Source organism: Alligator mississippiensis, chromosome 5 (assembly GCF_030867095.1).
Source record: "Alligator mississippiensis isolate rAllMis1 chromosome 5, rAllMis1, whole genome shotgun sequence".
NCBI classification, from domain to species: domain Eukaryota; kingdom Metazoa; phylum Chordata; order Crocodylia; family Alligatoridae; genus Alligator; species Alligator mississippiensis.
Genome location: NC_081828.1, coordinates 39,738,665 through 39,755,524, shown reverse-complemented (window position 1 = coordinate 39,755,524; position 16,860 = coordinate 39,738,665). Strand labels below are relative to the sequence as shown.

At 58.3% G+C, this 16,860-nt stretch overlaps 3 protein-coding genes across 5 annotated transcripts; all 3 read right to left on the bottom strand.

Moving 5' to 3' along the window:
• Positions 1–3,294: 3,294 nt before the first annotated feature.
• Positions 3,295–6,034, bottom strand: LOC102577096 (ferritin heavy chain A). Its single transcript, XM_006274861.4, has 4 exons — positions 5,775–6,034; positions 4,247–4,393; positions 3,861–3,986; positions 3,295–3,599 (listed from the first exon to the last, which is right to left on the bottom strand). Exons 1-4 carry the CDS (start codon positions 5,874–5,876, stop codon positions 3,444–3,446), a joined length of 531 nt encoding a protein of 176 aa, XP_006274923.1. The 5' UTR covers positions 5,877–6,034; the 3' UTR covers positions 3,295–3,443.
• A 1,179-nt stretch (positions 6,035–7,213) lies between these two features.
• Positions 7,214–10,099, bottom strand: LOC106737548 (apoptosis regulator BAX). Of its 2 annotated transcripts, XM_014597188.2 has the most exons (6): positions 9,130–10,088; positions 8,573–8,624; positions 8,243–8,401; positions 7,997–8,129; positions 7,747–7,845; positions 7,214–7,402 (listed from the first exon to the last, which is right to left on the bottom strand). In XM_014597188.2, exons 1-6 carry the CDS (start codon positions 9,170–9,172, stop codon positions 7,367–7,369), a joined length of 522 nt encoding a protein of 173 aa, XP_014452674.1. In that variant the 5' UTR covers positions 9,173–10,088; the 3' UTR covers positions 7,214–7,366. The 2 variants fall into 2 exon arrangements, with proteins under 2 accessions (XP_014452674.1, XP_019344394.1); XM_019488849.2 differs by lacking the exon at positions 8,573–8,624 and having other exon boundaries at positions 9,130–10,099.
• A 201-nt stretch (positions 10,100–10,300) lies between these two features.
• LOC102568113 (apoptosis regulator BAX) lies at positions 10,301–16,520 on the bottom strand. 2 transcript variants are annotated; one of them, XM_019488850.2, is made up of 6 exons: positions 16,442–16,520; positions 15,435–15,483; positions 14,492–14,659; positions 14,088–14,223; positions 12,806–12,910; positions 10,301–12,147 (listed from the first exon to the last, which is right to left on the bottom strand). In XM_019488850.2, exons 1-6 carry the CDS (start codon positions 16,509–16,511, stop codon positions 12,046–12,048), a joined length of 630 nt encoding a protein of 209 aa, XP_019344395.1. In that variant the 5' UTR covers positions 16,512–16,520; the 3' UTR covers positions 10,301–12,045. The 2 variants fall into 2 exon arrangements, with proteins under 2 accessions (XP_019344395.1, XP_059584157.1); XM_059728174.1 differs by lacking the exon at positions 16,442–16,520 and adding an exon at positions 15,586–15,692.
• Positions 16,521–16,860: the final 340 nt, after the last annotated feature.

The window sequence follows — 16,860 nt, the reverse complement described above, 5'->3', positions numbered from 1 at the left end:
TGCAGTTGCCTCTGGGGTGCAGCCCTGGCCTCTGATGGGTGCACACTTCAAGCTGCCCTGGTGCTGGCTTCTGCGATGGATGTTCCATCTCACTGCACTGTTGTAGGCAGCAAGGGGTTTCCCCACACATCACTGACTGGCATCTGTTTGCCCAGGCATGCCAGCCATCCGTAGCCTGAAGTCAGCTTACTCTGGGAACTGTTTGGATTGGAGGAGGATTTTTTTTGGGTGGGGGGAGGGAAACGGGGTTGCTTCTGCACAGATGATGGCTACCTTTGTACTAGGACTCGCAGATATGCATCAACAAACATCCTCTAAGTGTATCACACACCCAGGATACCAATAACTTGATTTCTCCTCAAAGAGGAGTATGACTTGCTATGGATATCAGCAAAGCCAGGTGCATCTCCAGCCCTGAGAAGTACTGATTATTATTTGTATTATGTCAGAATCAATAGCAATAACAACATTAATAATAACAGCAATAATAACAGCAACAATAATGTCTATGATCGACAATATTTAAGACAAGTCTTCTCCATATTATTATTTAGATTTATTTTTCACCTTGATTTATTTTTCACCTTGTTCAGAAAGGCTCACGGTGATTTCCAGGAACAACTCGCAGATAAGAAATAACAATTAGTTCTCCAAACATCACCCAAAACTTGTGTTGGGGGTGAGATCACACATGCAGGCTCCCTATCACCCATAAAAGTAACCCCTCCGTCCTAGAGAGGCAACTTATGGTATGTGTGCTACATACATACAGCACAGGCACAGTAGACTGGGGAGGGATAGGCGGGGCAGTAACAGGTAGGGCAGGGAGCAGAAGGTAGTGCAGATGATCAGGCAGAGAGCAGAAGGCAGAGCAGCAGATCAGACAGGAGCATAGGGTGGGGAGCAGAAGGTAAAGCAGTGGATCAGCCAGGGAACACAGGGCAGAGCATAGAAAGCAAAGCAGACAAATAGGTAGGGGAGGGAGATCATAGGGTGTTTCTAGAATCTACTGTTATTGTTGCTATTATTATTAGTGTTACGATTGTTATTTTGGTATAATGAGAATAATAATTGGTACTTCTCGGTGCTGGGGGGAGGGGGTGGAGATACACCTGGCTCTGCTGCTGTCCATGGCAAGTTATGTGCCTGTTTGAGGAGAAATCAAGTTATTGGTATCCTGGGGGGAGTGATAGACTTTAGAGCATGTTTTGTAATGCATATCCGCGAGTCCTAGCACAGCAGTGGCCACTTCAGCACAGAAACATCCCTGTGTCCCTCTTCCCCCTCCCCTCCCCTCCCCCCCTCAAAAAAAAAACCCTTCAATCCAAACAGCTCCCAGAGGGAGCTGACTCCAAACTGGGGATGGATGGCCCGACTGTAGGGAGATGTAGGGAGAAGGGGAGGACCCTTTTGCTGCCTACAGCAGTGCGGTGAAATGGAGTGTACATTGCAGAAGCCAGTACCAGGGCAGCTTGAGGTGTGCACCCACCAGAGACCAGGGCTGCACCCCAGAGGCAGCTGCAACTCAGTGGTGAGTGAAATGTTCCTGTACAAGTCCATTCCCTCCCCAGCCTTCCCCTAACTGAGTATCCATCATCCCCTTCGTATTCTCAGAACTACCCTGTACCCCTGGAAGAAGCTGGAGAGGAACCACAAGAGATTACAAAGGTAAATATAATCAACTCTAGATTAGCCTTCAGGGCACCTGTGTTCCCTGCCTCAATTTCCCCAGCTATAAAGTGAAGATGGAGAGGGAGGAAAAGCCTCCACAAATTCTTTCTACGAGGAGTTTTTAGGATCATTTTTTCAAATAGGCATGATTGTCTAGGCTAGTTCAGGCCTCCTTTGAGGTGGGGGTTGGAAGCTGTGTCCTTCTGAGGACCCTGCTAGCCTGACTTTCCTGTGATTGATTGTCTACTTCTGTTGGGCAGATCATTCATAATGCCTTCTTTTATGGTTGTTAGACCAACACAAGAAATAATAAATAGTCCTTAAGAGCTAATAAATAAAGAACAAACTTGTGAAATAAGGCTTCTTCAAGGACCCCAAGGTAAATGCTTAGTAAATGATAGTAAACAAAGATTTCTTATATTATTAAATTCTAATAAACTGTTGTTCCTTATAGACTACTACTTATTAAATGCTAAACTGGCAGCATCCCTTATATTTATTACATTCTAATAAACATTTGCTCCTTATACATTATTCCTTAAATGCTAAACAGTTGATTCTTATTATACATCTTATTACATGCTTGTTTCTTGTAGATTATTCCTTATTAAATGCTAAACAGATGTCCTTCATATGCCTTATTAAATTCCAACAAACAATTATTTATTGGTATTTAAGAAAGGAATCCTTTAACTTCAGCCTATTGAACAAGCCCTTATTTTACAAGTTCACGATTGAATGACCATTCTACCTCTAGACTTCTTGGTTTTTAAAAACATGCTAACCTACCCTTATTGCTGCCATACAAGCTTTAACTTGCTGCAGTGGTTTCAGCCTATATTTTTTATCATTACTTGAACATTGTTATTGTTGGAGGTGATGTATTTTATTGGTATATGTAATTTGTTTTTTTTGCTTTTTAAACTACTTAGTGATTTAAGCAGGTTTTGTTTTGCTTTTTAAACTGGTCCCTTTTGCATGGTGAGGGACAGTTAGATTTGTTTCCAAAATGTAGTCTCCTCTTCTCAAATGTGGCCCTCCCCCACTTTCTATATTACAATCAAAACTCCCTCCCCGCTTAACCCAATCCAGAGACATGGTTCCTTCAACCCCCCTCCCCCTCCCCAAAAAAAGCAATTTTTTCCCCAGTAATTTTACATTTTAGCCCCAAGTATTTCATGCTGGCCCAGCTCTTTTGTTGGCCCCCTGTGGGTGTATGCATGGAGGGGGGGGAAATTGCACTCCCACTCAGCCTAGTCCCAAATCCCCTGAAAATCTGATCACTTTATTTTCCATTTACAAAATAGGAGGTTGAGAGTGGCTAAATTTCTTCTTGCAGGCCCTGCCTCTCAGCCTGACCCAGTGTCTCTGTGAGCAGAGAAGGAGTGGGGGTGGGAGGAAACAGTTGGAGGGAAAGCTGTGTCTGGGTGTGATGGGGGCAGACCCCATGAATGCAGTCACTGCTTGCTGGTACCACTGGAAACTCCTATCTTCACAGGCCCCAACACCACTCCTGCCCCCCTGAAAGCACTTCAGGCCCCACTGTTGTCCACCCTCCCAAATCTCAGTTCCCTTCTGTTCCCCTCCCAGTAGTATCTCCCCCAGTACAGGAGAACAGACATGTTTTATACTGAACCCTTTTTATTGGAGTCATGCTGGTAGGTGCGTGGACAGACAGACAGACAGACAGACAACCACCCACTCAGCCAGCAGGCAGGCCCCCTTGGGTGGGGCAGTAGGGATTGCGGGGCTCAGAGGGAGGCCCCCTGGGCTCAGCTGCTGCTGCCCTCCAGGCTGTGCTTGTCGAAGAGGTACTCGCCCAGTCCCCCCTGGGGACCCAGGCGGCGCAGGTTGGTGATATAGTCGCCCAGCTTCTTGATGGCTTTCACTTGCTCGTCCAGGTAGTGGGACTCCAGCAGGTCACAGAGCTGTGGGCAGAAAATGGGGGTAAGATGTGGAGCCTAAAAATCAGGTGCTGGGGCATGTATGGGTCCTGTGCCCCTCTGGAGTGCTGGGGAGACACAACCTTAGCATGGTAGGGATAGGGTCTGTGCTGCCCCTGTGGGTTGAAGGGAGGAATGGGAGGGTCCCTGGCAGAGTGTGTGGGGTGGAGGACACATCACTCCAGGATTGGGGGGAGGTGAGGTCTCCAGGGGTGTCACACATGGAGGAGGTGGGACACCACTCACATGGGGGTCAGCCTTCTCGGAGGCCAGTCGGTGCAGGTCCAGCAGGGCCTTGTTGACAGTCTTCTCCAGCTGCAGCGCAGCCTCCATGGCCTCCAGTGTGGAGCCCCAAGCATCTCGCTCTGGCTTCTGGTGGGAGGAGGAGGAAAAATGGAGAAGGGCAGGGCAGACGGATGCTCCTGGCACCTCCCCAGTGTTGCACCCCCTTTGCTGCCCCCTGCTACCCCCACAACCCCACCCCATGCTGGCCCTTGCCTCCTGTAGACCACCATACACCCCCCACCACCACCATACACACACTCCTTGTACCCCCAGCTATGTAGTGGGGATCCATGACCTCACTGCCTCCCCAATGACTCCCCCCCCCACATGTCCCCAGCCCCACTGACCTTGATGTCCTGGAGCAGGACGCGGCCTCCACGCTGGTTCTGGAAGCGCAGCAGGTGCTCGGCGTGCTCCCGCTCCTCATGTGACTGCTCCAGGAAGAAGTGGGCCACATGCTGTAGTGCCACATCATCACGGTCAAAGTAATATGACTGCAGGGGTGGAACGGACGGACAGGGTCAGGCCCTACCTCAGTTTCCCTAGCCCCTGCATGTTTGCGTGTGTGTTGATGCATGTCCACCAGCCCTGCCTCAGTTTCACCAGCCCATGTGTATGTCTACCAGCTTGCTTGTTTCCCCGGAGTGCATGCGTGTCCATCCTCTAGCCCTGCCTCAGTTCCCTCAGCTTATGTGCGCATCCCAGTCCTGCCCCAGTTTCCCGTGGAGGGGGTGTGTGCAGAAGGGTTTCCTCCCCACAAGTTCCTTCCCCACTGCCCCCCCACAGGTAGAGGCCTCCTCAGTCACTATGGAAAAGAGCTGCTCACCTGTCCCCCTAGGCCCCCACATATCCCTAGACCCCCAGTCCAAGAATCAGCTTCCTGCCAGAGCCTGTGACCCCTTGATCTGCACCCCCTCCCAGATCTGATACACTGACCCCTCACCTCAGGCCCCAGCCAACTCCTGCACCCCCCACAACACCCAGGACAGAGAATCCCCTCCCCCCCCAGGCACCTGGATAGACATGGGCATATAGGACAGAAGGCACCCAACCACCCGAGGGAAGACCTCTGGGTGGGAGTAGGGGGCTTAGGAGGGCAGGGAAGGTCCCAGCTGTGTGTGTGTTAGGGGCAGTTTGTGTGTGTGGGGGGGGGGGGGCAGGAAAAAGGGTCTGGATTATGTAGGGGGAGGGGCAGGGGTCTCCCCCAGCTGCTCTCAGAGGCCAGGACAGGGGCTCACTGCAAGGAGGGAGGGAACAGGGCCCTGCCTGCCCAGCAGGGTTATCTGTACCTGCCAGGCATAGCCTGCCCCACCCTCTCCACAGCCACCAGTGCCAGGCCAGGGGGAGGGTACTGCAGCCAGGGATACCCTGATGTGGAGCTTGTAGGGAAGCATTTGTGGAGGCAGTCCAGGGAGCACTGGATCCAGCAGCACTGGGAGGTGGGGGGCACATGGCTGGGGAAGGGGAATCGGTCTCACCGTGAAGGTGCAGGAAGGGGTACAGGGGAGATCTCAAGGTGCCAGTCGGGAGGCAGAATCTGGGGAGGCAGCAGGGAGATCTGTGGGGGGGGAGAATAATCCCAGGAGGCAGTGGGGGAAACTGGAGGCTCAGGGATGATCTCAAGGGAGTAATGGGGGGATTTGGGGGCTCTTGGGGGGGGAGGGAATTGCGGGGCACAGTGGGGATCTAAGGGGCTGGTGGGGGAGTCCAGGGGACACAAGTGCTCTCAGGGCACAAGGAGGATCCAAGGGGCAGGAGGCATCAGAGGGCTCAGGAGGATCTCAGAGCACAGGGGTGGGATCTCAGAGCCCAGGGGAGGATCTAGGGGGCACAGGGGGTCGGGCTGGAAGCCCAGGGAAGGGCGCGGGGGCTCACCATGGACATGTAGACATAGCTGGCGTACAGCTCCATGTTCACCATGCGGTTGATGGCGGCCTCGCAGTCGCGGTGGTAGTTCTGGCGCACCTGGGAGTCCATGGCCGGGGCAGATACAGGTGCTGGTGCTGGGGCGGGAGGAGGCTCCGTTCAATCACTGTTGAAGCAAGAGCCGGCTCTGGCCGCGGGCTCAGACGGCGCCTCTTATAGCCCGGCCCGGCCCGCCCCTGCCCCGCCCGAGCGGGAGAGGACAATGATCCTCCCGGGCCCAGGAAAAAACCCGGCAGCCCGGGCCTCCAGCACTGCACGCCCTTCGGCAGGGAGGGGACCCAGGCGTCCGGGCCGCGTGGGAAGGAGTGTGAGCCTTGCCCTGGAGGGGGGCGGGGGGGGGAATCACAGGGCCTGAGTCAGCATGTGTCGAGCCAGCGTGACTCAGCACTCGGGAGGCGCTGGGGGGGAACTTTGTGGGAAGCAGGAAAGAGGCAGCGACCGGCCTGAGCCACATCCGCGCCCCCAGCCCCGCCTGCGCTGCCACTTACTCCCGACTGCACCCCCTGGCCATCCAGCCCTGCTGGTGCCCCTCACTCCTGACCTGGCCCCTCACCGACCTGTAGGCCCCTGCCCACTGTGGTACCCCTCACTCCCACCACCAAACCCTGGTTCCTGGCCCCAGCCTGGCACTGCCCCTGGCTGTGGGGTGGACGGCTGCATTGGGCATGTGCAGGGAGACCACACACCACTGGGACCCCCATGTCTGTCCTCATGCACCAGGTCCCTTTGGCTGAGATCAGACAGCCAGGCCTGCAGGGCCCGTCCAGGGGTGGGGGCCAATCCAGACCAGGCCCTGGTACTGAGCCAGCCAGCAAGGGTTCAGCACAGGCTGGCAGGGGACAGTGTGGTTGAACTAGTCAGGGGCAGGGGGGTACACTAGGGCCCTGCTATGTGGGGGGTAAGGTCTGTGGATCTCACCCAGCATGGTGGTGGGGGGAAGGGAAGTTAGTATTGCCCCAGCCTGTCCTTGCTATCATCCCGCGAGGCTTGGGCCGAAACTGCCCAGTAAGCCTCCACTACCCCAAGGGGGGTTGATTACTAATTGCTCAAGAGCCGGCTCCAGGGAGGGGCATTTATAGTCTGCCTGTGTCCTAGGCCTGGGCCAAGTCACCTGGGGCAGCTACTGGGGATGGCAGGTGGGGCAGGAAGTGGGGGCAGAGATCTGGGGCATAGGAGAGCAGCTCAGGGCTCTGGAGGAAGCTGGGTAGCAGCAGGAATAAGTGATAGTGGGGGAGGGGGCTGCTGGCAGCCAGCAGGACAGGGGGCTCCTAGGACAGGGAGATAGGGTGGGGGCTGGCAGGGGCTGTACTAGGCAGGACAGGTAAAGGGGGTTATAGGAGCTGGGGTGGGCAATGGTTTCCTCCCTCCCACAACACTACAGCACCAGGCAGTTTTCCACCACTCCTTTATTTGCTCTCTCCTGCTTGTTTCTTGAGGAGGTGTGATGAGACTCTGACCCCTCCCCCCTTCTCTCTGCACAGCTGGGTCCATGGTTCAGTGCCATGGAGCAGGTGGGGGTCTCCTTGCTTCCCCCCACACCCCTAGTCAGAGGCAAGGGGGTAGGTGAGGGCTGAGTCCTGCCAACAGAAAGGTGGGGGCAGTAGTTAGCTGGAGGTTTGGGGGTCCTGCACCCACGCCTCAGCAGCACCCAGAGGAAAGGGGAAAGAGGAGTCTGGGGAGGACACCATGAAGGAATGAGGGGCACCAGCAGGGCTGGGGGGGCATTAGCTAGAGTCCCTCTCCCACAAGCCAGCACCCAGAGGAGCAGGGGTGGAAAAGTCTGCCCTAGCAAGGGGTTTGGGGTGCCACTGTGAAGGGAGGGGGGATTCTCAGGGGAGGGGATGTAGGGCACCCCAGAGGTGCTGCCAGTGGGAGCTGGGGTGGGGGTCTTGGGTTGTGGGAGGGGGTTCCCTGCACTCACCCAGCCCCCCTGCTGCTGGATCCAGCCAGTGATCCTCTCCCGCAGAAACTCCAGGGCCCAGTCAACCACAGCCCGGAGGCAGCCAGAGCTGCTCAGAGCCTGAGAGGAACCAAGTAGAAACAGAACCCAGAAGTCCCGGCCCCCAGACGACCACCTCTGCCCCCTCCCCAATCCACAAGATCCCACTGCCCTCCCAGAGTAGGGAGAGAACCCAGGCGTCTGGGCACCCCAGCATCTGCCCCTGACGTACCTGGAAGGTGACTCTGTATGTGAAATAGAAGAAAACCACGACCCTTCCCCAGTTGATGCTGTCAGCAAACACTTCCTCTGCCACCTGGGCTAGTGCCTTCAGTGGGGGCTGCCCAGACATCATGTCTACCAGACTGAGGGTTTGGGGGGGCAGGTCAGACTGAGCCTGTAGGTCTGGAGTGAGGGGTGCCAGCAGGGCTGTGGGGGCAAGGTTGGGATGCAGGGGCACTGTGTGGGCCCCACTCACCTGTCAATCTCAGAATTTTGGCTCATGCTTCTCCAGACCTGGAGCAGCCCCTCCAGCAGGGAGGTGACTGGGGGCTCGGTTGGGGTGATCTCACCCCCCAGCTCTTGGAAGGTCACCGGACGGGTGCCAGGGCTCTGCTGGAAGAGGGTGAGGATGAACCTGCAACAGACCAGGCAGGGAAGAGTTTAATGGGGGTGGGGAGCTGTGGGGGTCCCCTCTGCGCACTGGGGGGGGGGGGGGAATCTAGACTCCACTTTCGGGTCTGGGCCAGACCCTCCCCCCTATCTCCAGAGCCCAGGGGCTGTGGGGGTGGAAATCAGCCTCACTTACCCCCGGAGCAGGGCTCCCCCTATGCGCAGGATACAGGACAGGCTTTCCGCTCCTTGGAGAGATGGGGGGGCATGATGGGGGGAGGGGCACTGCTCTGGGATAGAACCCCCGTGTCCTGGCACCCAGCACCTGCCAGAACCCCCCCCCCCACAAACTAGGAGAGAACCCAGATGTCCTGGCTCCCAGCACCTCCTGCTGTAACCCGCTCTCTTCCCAGAGCTGGGAGAGAACCCAGGTGTCTTGGCACCCAGTGTCCCCAACACACCAGACTACACTGCACCTCCCCCCACCCAAAAGTAAGAGAGAACCCAGAAGTTCTAGCTCCCAGCATTCCCTGCTCTTACCTACCAGACCCCACCTCTTCCCAACACCCCCCAACTCAGTTCCTAGAATCCTGACACCGTGTCGTCCCCCGCCCCCCGGCCACATCTCGGACAGAACCCAGGCACCGATTCCCCCCCATCCCAGGGAGTTTTAAGATTAGTGGCTTCCTGGAGAGAAGGGAAAGTGAAAGCATCCCTTAATTCCCCCCCCCCCCACCTAAGTCCCAGCTGTACCTGCCCTTGACTCCTCTGGCCTGGGTGCTGAGGGGGGCCCCATGCCCTGCTAAGCCTCCGTCCTGGCCTGGCCTGGCCTGGCCCTGCCTCCCACCTCCGGTTCTTGGTCCCAGGCCAGACGGAGGCCAGGCCTCAGGGGCTGGGCTGAATGCACAGTCTGATCCAGGCAGGGACGGAAGTAGAGGAGCAGACAGCACCTCTGTGCCACCTTCCAGGCCTCGCCAGCCAATAAGGCAGCCATGCCCCTCAGCCCAGCACCAGTATGGTCTCCATGGGGGGCTCCAGGACCGGAGAGCAGCCTGGAGCTGCCTGTGCTCTCCAGCAACGTCCCCCCAGCTCCCACCTTGAGGGACCCTCATCCCCTAGCATCGTTCCCGGAGCAGCTGCCTGGGGGCCCTGTGTGCCTAGAACATTCCCAGGGTGCCTCCACGGGAGGGGGAGATACTGAAGCCCCCTGGCAATGGACAAGTGCGCCAGGTTCCCCATGAGTGGGGGAGGTCAGACAGGGCTTGCAGGGTCCTATTCTGCGTGGGAAGCCCTGGGTGACAAGGGTCCCATCATGGAGGACATGTCATACAGAGCACCACCAGCGCCCCTCACTTCTGGCCCACAATCCCCTGGCCCTCCAGCCCTGGCCGCAGCAGATGGAAGGGAGAGGGACATGAGCCGGGAGCCAGGACTCCTGGGTTCTACCCCAGCTTTGCCACCTCCTTATGCACTCCACCCATCTCCCCCACTGGTGCCTCAGTTTCCCCTGCCAGGATCTGTGAGGCTGGGCTTGCCCCTCCCCCAGGTCCACACAGCTCCAGGCCTGCAAGGATCCCTGGTCTTAGTCTCAGGGGGCACCCACAAAGCAGAGGGCTGAGATCTCCACTGGGGGGGCTACAGAACTCAGTGCAGCAGGGACCCCTCTCCCAGTGTGTGGGTGCTTGTGGGGACCTATTCCCCCCCCCCGGTTCCCTCCAGCCGCAGGGCCATGACCTCAAAGGAAATGCCTCCCCCACCAATCTTCCCCCCACCCCCATCACCCCAACTTCCATTGAACTGGGGGCACTGTCCCAAGGGAAGATTGCAACACCCCACTCCTATTCCCCCCCCGCCCCCCAGCCAGGGGGAAACTGCTGAGGGGGAGTTTGCAGCCCCACCACCCCCAACAGAGACAGGCACAGGATTGGGTCCAGTGGGTTTATTTTCAAGCTCCCTTTTCCCTCGGCCCCAACCGTTACAAAGTGCCCAGCAAGGCCATGCCCAGGTGGAGGTGCCTGGCACATCCATGGGGCTGGGGAGCCCAGGTCTCTCACTGCCCCCCACCCCCTCCTTCAGCCCCCCAGGTAGGGCACCAGGCACAAAGTGGGGGGAAGGGGCAAGGATCAGGGTGGGTGCAAAACTGCTTTGACAGCATTTCCTCCCACTGTCACCAGCATGCCCTTCCCAAAAGCAGCTATCCTGCCTACCCATGACAGCACTGCTTTTTCCCTATCCATGACATCGCTTCCCCTGCACCTGTGACATCAGACTCCCCCCTTTCTGTGTGACACCGCCTCCCTGCACCTGTGACATCACATACTCATGCCAGCTTGGTGTGACATCGTCTCCCATGCCCATGACATCACACACTCCCTATGTCCACCCTCTCCCCCACACTGAAGTACAGATCCACCCAACAGTTATTAAATTCATTGGCAGACCCACTGGATCCCTGCTCCCACCCCCACTGAGCCCCCTTGATCCCTGAGTTAGGGATCCCCCCAGTGCCAGTAAGCCCTGCTAGCAGGGGATCCCTTCTGATACCCCTTCCCACCTCTCAGGGGGTGGGGGAGACTATGGGGCATCACTTCAGCCCCTGACAACCCTTCTTAGCACCAGCCACGGCCCACCCCATTGCCACATCAAGAATGGGGCTGCTTGGGGACAGAGCTCCCCCCAGACACAAGGCCCTGTGGCTGAGACCACTGAGGAAATTTGGGGGTAGGGAAGGGGCTGTCATATGATCTGCCCCTATCCCCTGAGAACACACAGTAGTAATACAGTCAGAGGAGGAAGGTGCAGGGGGACCTGGTGACCCCCACCCAGGGGCAAAGGGGTCACCCCAGCCCCCTATTACAGTACATGGCTCAGAGTAGGGGTGCCCAGATGCTGGTGGAGGGGTTGAATGACACCCCCCACAAAAGCAGGGAAGAAGCCATGCCCCTCACAAGCAGAGGGAGCTGATGATGCTAGCCAGGGGTGGGGGTTCATCCCCTGCATGGGAGGCATAAGATCTCTCTTCCAGCAGGCAATTCACAGTGATGGTGGGGCAGAAGGCACCCAAGATTGTCTGGGTGGGGGGGAAAGGCAGAGTAAACCCCACGAATCCCTCCCCCACCATGCTGCACCCCCCTAACACCAGGTCTGGAGCCAGCCTGCAAATCCCCAATGCACTGCTTAGGGTGGGGGGAGAGTTGTCAAATGCTGGGGCAATCCCATGATGCCGGCTGGGCTTCAGGGCGGGATGGGGAGGGCAGCAGGAGGCCTCCCACACAAGCAGTTCTGGGTCCATGTGATGCCATCTCTGTGAGAAGCAGACCTCCCAGGTGGGATACAGTCTTGGCTGGACTGCTCATTCTGTCTCACGAGCCAGCAGCACTCCACCCCAGAGCCAGGCACATCAGGGATGGACAGCGGGGTGGGGATCCAAAGGAGAAACCAAAGTACATGTTCCCCGAAAGTCTCCGTATTAAAAAAAAAAAATGAACAAAAAAAAAGGCACCAGGAGGGGGTGAAAGGAGGGGTTTAAAAAAAATCCCGCTTGAAGATGAGTATTGCAAAAATATTCACCCCCTGAGTCCACTGTGAGGAGCGGCCAGGCCCCAGGCACCCCAGCCAGCACAGCCCAGCTGGAGCAGGGCAGGGGAAGGGACCAGCCGGCCCCGGGGTCTAGGACATCTTCCAGATGGTAAGCGAGGCGGTGAGAACGCCAGCGGCGAAGATGGTGATGGTCTGCCAGGTGGGAGTGCCCAAGGTGGAGAGCAGGCCTTCCTGTGGAGGGGCAAAGTGGGGTGCAATCAGTGGGGAGGGCAGCGAGGGGAGGGCTCTCACTCTCGCACTGATGAAGCAGGGAGCAAGTGGCAGTGATGTAAAAAGTGCTGGGGAGGGAGTTACCTTGAAGCAGCAAGGTGAAGTGGGGAAAAGGGTTGAGATCCAGGACGCCTGGGTTCTCCCTCAGCTCTGGGAAGGGAGTGGAGTCTGCTGGTTAAAGCAGTGGGGGGGGCAACCTTTTTGGCAGGGGGGCCACAAATTAACCCTGCACCCACCCTCTAATGCCACTCCAATCCTGTTCCTCTGATCTGCTTTCTGCTCCCTCCTCCTTACCTGATGGCTGCTCCCTGACTGATTGACTGCCCTGCTTTCTGCTCCCTGCTCTATCTGCTGTGGTCCTGTCTGTTCGCTCCTGTCTGCCACATGCCAGAGGCTGCCTGTGCCCTTGTGGCACCCATGCTGCAGGCTGGCCACCCCTATGTTAGAGTAAAGGGGTACTGCCAACCAGGACACCTAGATTCTCTCCCAGCTCTGGGAGGGGAATAGGGTTTAAGGGGTTAAAGCAGCTCTGGGAGGGGGGTGGGAAGCACAGTCGGCTGTGGCACAGGTACCCAAAGGCAGCATGAGTAGGCGCTGGCTGCCCCAGAGCCACACTCACCCAGCCACCCTGGGCCTGAATCCAGACCAAAACGTGCTCGCGCAGGTACTCCATGGTCCAGCCTAGGATGGTGCGCACCAGCTCAGGGACCTTCGTGCACAGCGCCTGGCAGAGAGACATGCGTCAGGGGCAGCGGGGGCCTGGCAAGACTGGGGGTGGAGGAGAAAGCTCAGCTAGGGAGGGGGGTACAGAGGGCAGCAGGGGGCTCAGATGAGGATGTTCTGGGGTCTCCTAAACCTGGGGTGCCTAACCTCTGGCCCACAGTTCTCTGTCATCCAGCCCATGGGGTTCCCCATAGGTCCAAAAAACTGGTGGCAGAGAAACAATGGCACCACTCCCCTGCTGCCAAATCTCCAGATACATGGGGAGCCCAGGCCCAGTGTGCTGGTTGGGGTGCCGAATCTCAGCACACAAGGCTGGGCAGGACCTAATCCTAGTGCATGAGAAGCAAAAGGGGACAGCATCAGGGCCCCAGGACCCAATCCTGGTACACAGGGGCAGGAGGGAGCAGTGCCAGTCTCCAAAGACCCATTCCCAGTGTGCCTGGAGCAGGAGAGGACAGTGCTAGGCCCCCGGGATCCAATCCTGGCACAAAGGGGACAGCACCCTCAGACCCAATCGTGGCATGCAAGGGTCAGAAAGAGGTGGTGTAAGGCCCCTGAAACCATGCAGGGGCCAGGGGGTGGTGGTACGAGGCACTCAGAACCCAGTCCTGGCACACAGAAGGTAGCATTGGACCCTCAGGACCCAACCCTGGTACATGGGAAGAGGAAGGAGACAGTGCCCCCAGGGCCCAAGGACAGGGAGGGTGAAGTGCCAAGCCCCCAGGGCCCAATCCTGGCTGCTGACAGGCTCCATACCACTCATCTAGGCTGTAGGGCCAAAAAGTTAAGCACCACTGCCTACAACACACTGCCCCACCCTTATATCCCAGGCCCCAGAGACCTCAGGCACCAAGGAACAGCCCCAGTCCCCCTAGGGAGCCAGTGTCACTTAGACACATCCCCATACCCCAGCTACATCTGAGCCCTAAGACCCTAGGACAATGGCGAGAAGCTCAGCTAGACCTAGGTCCAGAGCTTGGAGGGCAGAGCCGTAGGGCAGAGGAGAGCACTCCATGGGGGTGGGTGGAAAGGGGGAGCAGGGCATGCTGGCTAGTGCCAAGACAGGGCATGTGTGAGGGCAGCGGGAAGGGGCTGCAGATCTGGGAGGGGAGGGGAAAGGGTGGGGGAGGTACAGGGGACTAGGACAGGCCATAGGAATCCTATGGGTGGCCTCCCACCTTGAGGACCAGCTTGCAGGCGAAGTAGAAGAGGGCCACGACCCGACCCCAGTTGAAGGTCCCATCGGAGAACATCTCAGTGGCCACACGGAAGAAGACCTCCTTGGGGGGCTGTGAGCCCACCTGCTCGATCATCCTGCACAGCCAGGTAGGGGCAGTTGGGGGGAGGAATAGAAGAGCCCTTAGGGCCTAGAGAGAGGGCCGCTTCTCCCTTCCTCCTGTCCCACCTGCTCTAACCCACCACAGCCCACTCCCCTGCCAGAGCTGGGAGAGAACCCAGGTGTCTGGGCTCCCAGCTACCTTTCCTGTAACCCAAGAGGTTAGCCAGCCTGCAGATGGAGGGGGAAGGGTGGGGGGGAAAATATCTAGGCTGGGAAGCGAGGAGTGTAGTAGGGGGTCTCCACCTCTGTAGGTCTGTGTTGCTGTCCAGCTCATCCCCGATGCGCCGCAGGCACTCGCTGAGGCGCTTGGTGTCGTTGCTGCAGAGTGAAGCCTCAGGGCCCCCCAGGACCTCCCGGCCCAGCTCTACCGCCTGCGAGTCCCCACAGCGCTGGACTCGCTCCCGGATGAACCTGACAGGGAGAGGGGGAAGGATCACACAGGGTACCCAGTACAAGATACAGGCCAAGCCCATGCTATATTCCAGCCCTGGGATCCAGCACCATGTCACAGATGCATTCTCCTCAGATAGCTCAGCCACTGGGACTGTTAACACCAACACACAGCCCTCTCCCCTCAATATATCCCAGGCCCCAGGGTCCTCCAGCACTGAGACATGTCTGCCCTGTTCCTCCGGTGCCCAACCCTGCTATATCCTAACTACCACACACCCAGTACCCAGACACAGCCCCATACCCCCTAAATCCCAGCCCTGGAACCCACCACCAAGATATAGCCCTATTCCCTGCTATAACCAGCACCAAGACACAGCCCTGTCCCCTACTATATCCCAGCCCTGAGACCCCAGCACCGAGACATGGCCCCAGCCCCTACTATATCCCAGCATCAAGACACAGCCCCACCCCGCTCCATATCCCAGCCCTGGGACTCAGCACCGGGCCACGGCCTCATCCTCTTCTATAATCCCAGCCCTTGGATCTAGCACCAAGACATGGCCCTATCTCCGTCCCCTGCCATACGCCAGCCCTGAGACCCATCACTGAGACAGCCCCGGTCCCCCGCTCTATCCCAGCTCCTGGGACCCAGCACCAAGACATGGCCCCGTCTCCCGGTATAATCCCAGCCCTTGGATCAAGCAGCAAGACACGGGGCCATCCCTGCCCCTGCCACATCCCAGCCGGAAGAGACAGCCCTATCCCCTGCTACATGTGGGGAGATGCAGCTCACCCCTTGAGCAGGATGTCTCCTGTGTGAAGTATCTGATCAGAAGAGGTCCCTGGCAGCAAACAAGAATCCATTACCAACAGAGCAGCTTTCCCAGGTGATGAAACCGAACACAAAAGGGCTTTGGCTCCCTTCACCCCCAACTCCAACCCACCAGGCCTCACTGCTCCCCAAAGCCCAGAAAGAACCCAGATGTCCAGGCTCCCTGACTGCTGGCTTTGAAATGAATGAATCAGTCCTAGAATCAAAACCATAAATGCCACCCACCTGCTGCGCTGTGGGGGCAGGGTGGGGCAAGACTGGGGTTTCAAGCCCAGGGCGGGGCTCTAGCACAGCTGCCTCACATCTTCCTGCCCTTCCTACCAGCCCTACCCCTCAGTATAGGGAACGCCCACAGCATCTCTCTGCCCTCTGCCAGTGCTGCTCCCCAATGTGTGTGGTGGGGAAACATGCCCCTGAGCCCAGCCCCACTGAGGAAGCAGCTCTTCCCCCTGAAGGAAGGGGCCACACCCCACATGGATAGCCTCTTGCAGCCCCACCTGCTGTGGGGCCTGCCCTTCCCCCACAGTCTCCCCTGGGGTCCCCTGCCCTTTGCACCCCCCCATAGGGTCTCCCCTCCCCCAGGCACCCCCCCCATTGGATCTTTCCTCCCCTCACTGCTCCCCATGAGGTACCCGTTTTTGCACCCCCCCCCCCAACGGGGTCCTCCCTGCCCCCATGAGATTTCCCCCCCATGAACCCTTTATAGGGTCTCCCCTCCCCCCACTGCCCCCTATCAGGTCCCCTTGACCACGGACCCCCTGTAGGGTCTCCACTGCCAAATGGCCCCATATAGAATCTCCCCTCCCCCTATGGCATCCCCCTTCCCATGCACCCCCAATAGGATGTCCCTACCCCCATGCAATCCTCCTCCCCCATGAACCCACTACGAGGGGTCCCTCCCCTACTACCCCCACGCAGCGCCTCCTCAGCCCCAGAGGTGTCCGCAGCCGCCCCCTCCCCCCACTCACCCCCTCCACCCGCGGGGGGCTCCACCGGCGCCTCCCCCCCGGACCCGCCTCCCTCCGCCGCCTCCGCCATGGCCACGCGCACCACGTGGTCCCGCTGCCGGTGCTGTCACGTGACCCAGGGGAAAGAGCAGCGATCACGTGGGCAGACAGTCACGTGAGCGCGGGGTCGTCACGGCGGGATTTAAAGGACCATGCCGGGCCCGAAGCGTGCAAATCAGGGCGGTGCGCCGGGGCTGGGGCCGTTCCCGTTCCGGCGTACGACGCCCAGCAGCGTGGCGCGAAGCGACGCTAGCGCTGGTGGAGGCGTTCACGGCGGCGGGGGTGCCACTGGAGAAGCTGGACAGGCTGCGGCAGTACCTGCGGCGCCACGTGCCCAACGCCGGCAGCTTACCTTGTGCCAACAAGCTGCGTCAGGACTA

Coding starts and splice junctions, on each gene's coding strand:
- LOC102577096 (XM_006274861.4), bottom strand. CDS start 5,876: ATGGACTCCCAGGTGCGCCAGAACTACCACCGCGACTGCGAGGCCGCC. Junction 4,394..5,774: donor GCTATGTCTACATGTCCATG/GTGAGCCCCCGC, acceptor CCACCCCTGCAG/TCATATTACTTTGACCGTGA. Junction 3,987..4,246: donor TCCTGCTCCAGGACATCAAG/GTCAGTGGGGCT, acceptor TCCTCCCACCAG/AAGCCAGAGCGAGATGCTTG.
- LOC106737548 (XM_019488849.2), bottom strand. CDS start 9,488: ATGAGGGTCCCTCAAGGTGGGAGCTGGGGGGACGTTGCTGGAGAGCAC. Junction 8,130..8,242: donor CAAAATTCTGAGATTGACAG/GTGAGTGGGGCC, acceptor CCAAACCCTCAG/TCTGGTAGACATGATGTCTG. Junction 7,846..7,996: donor CATACAGAGTCACCTTCCAG/GTACGTCAGGGG, acceptor GGTTCCTCTCAG/GCTCTGAGCAGCTCTGGCTG.
- LOC102568113 (XM_059728174.1), bottom strand. CDS start 15,685: ATGGTTTTGATTCTAGGACTGATTCATTCATTTCAAAGCCAGCAGTCA. Junction 14,660..15,434: donor GGAGACATCCTGCTCAAGGG/GTGAGCTGCATC, acceptor TCTCCCTGTCAG/GTTCATCCGGGAGCGAGTCC. Junction 14,224..14,491: donor AGCAACACAGACCTACAGAG/GTGGAGACCCCC, acceptor CTGGCTGTGCAG/GATGATCGAGCAGGTGGGCT.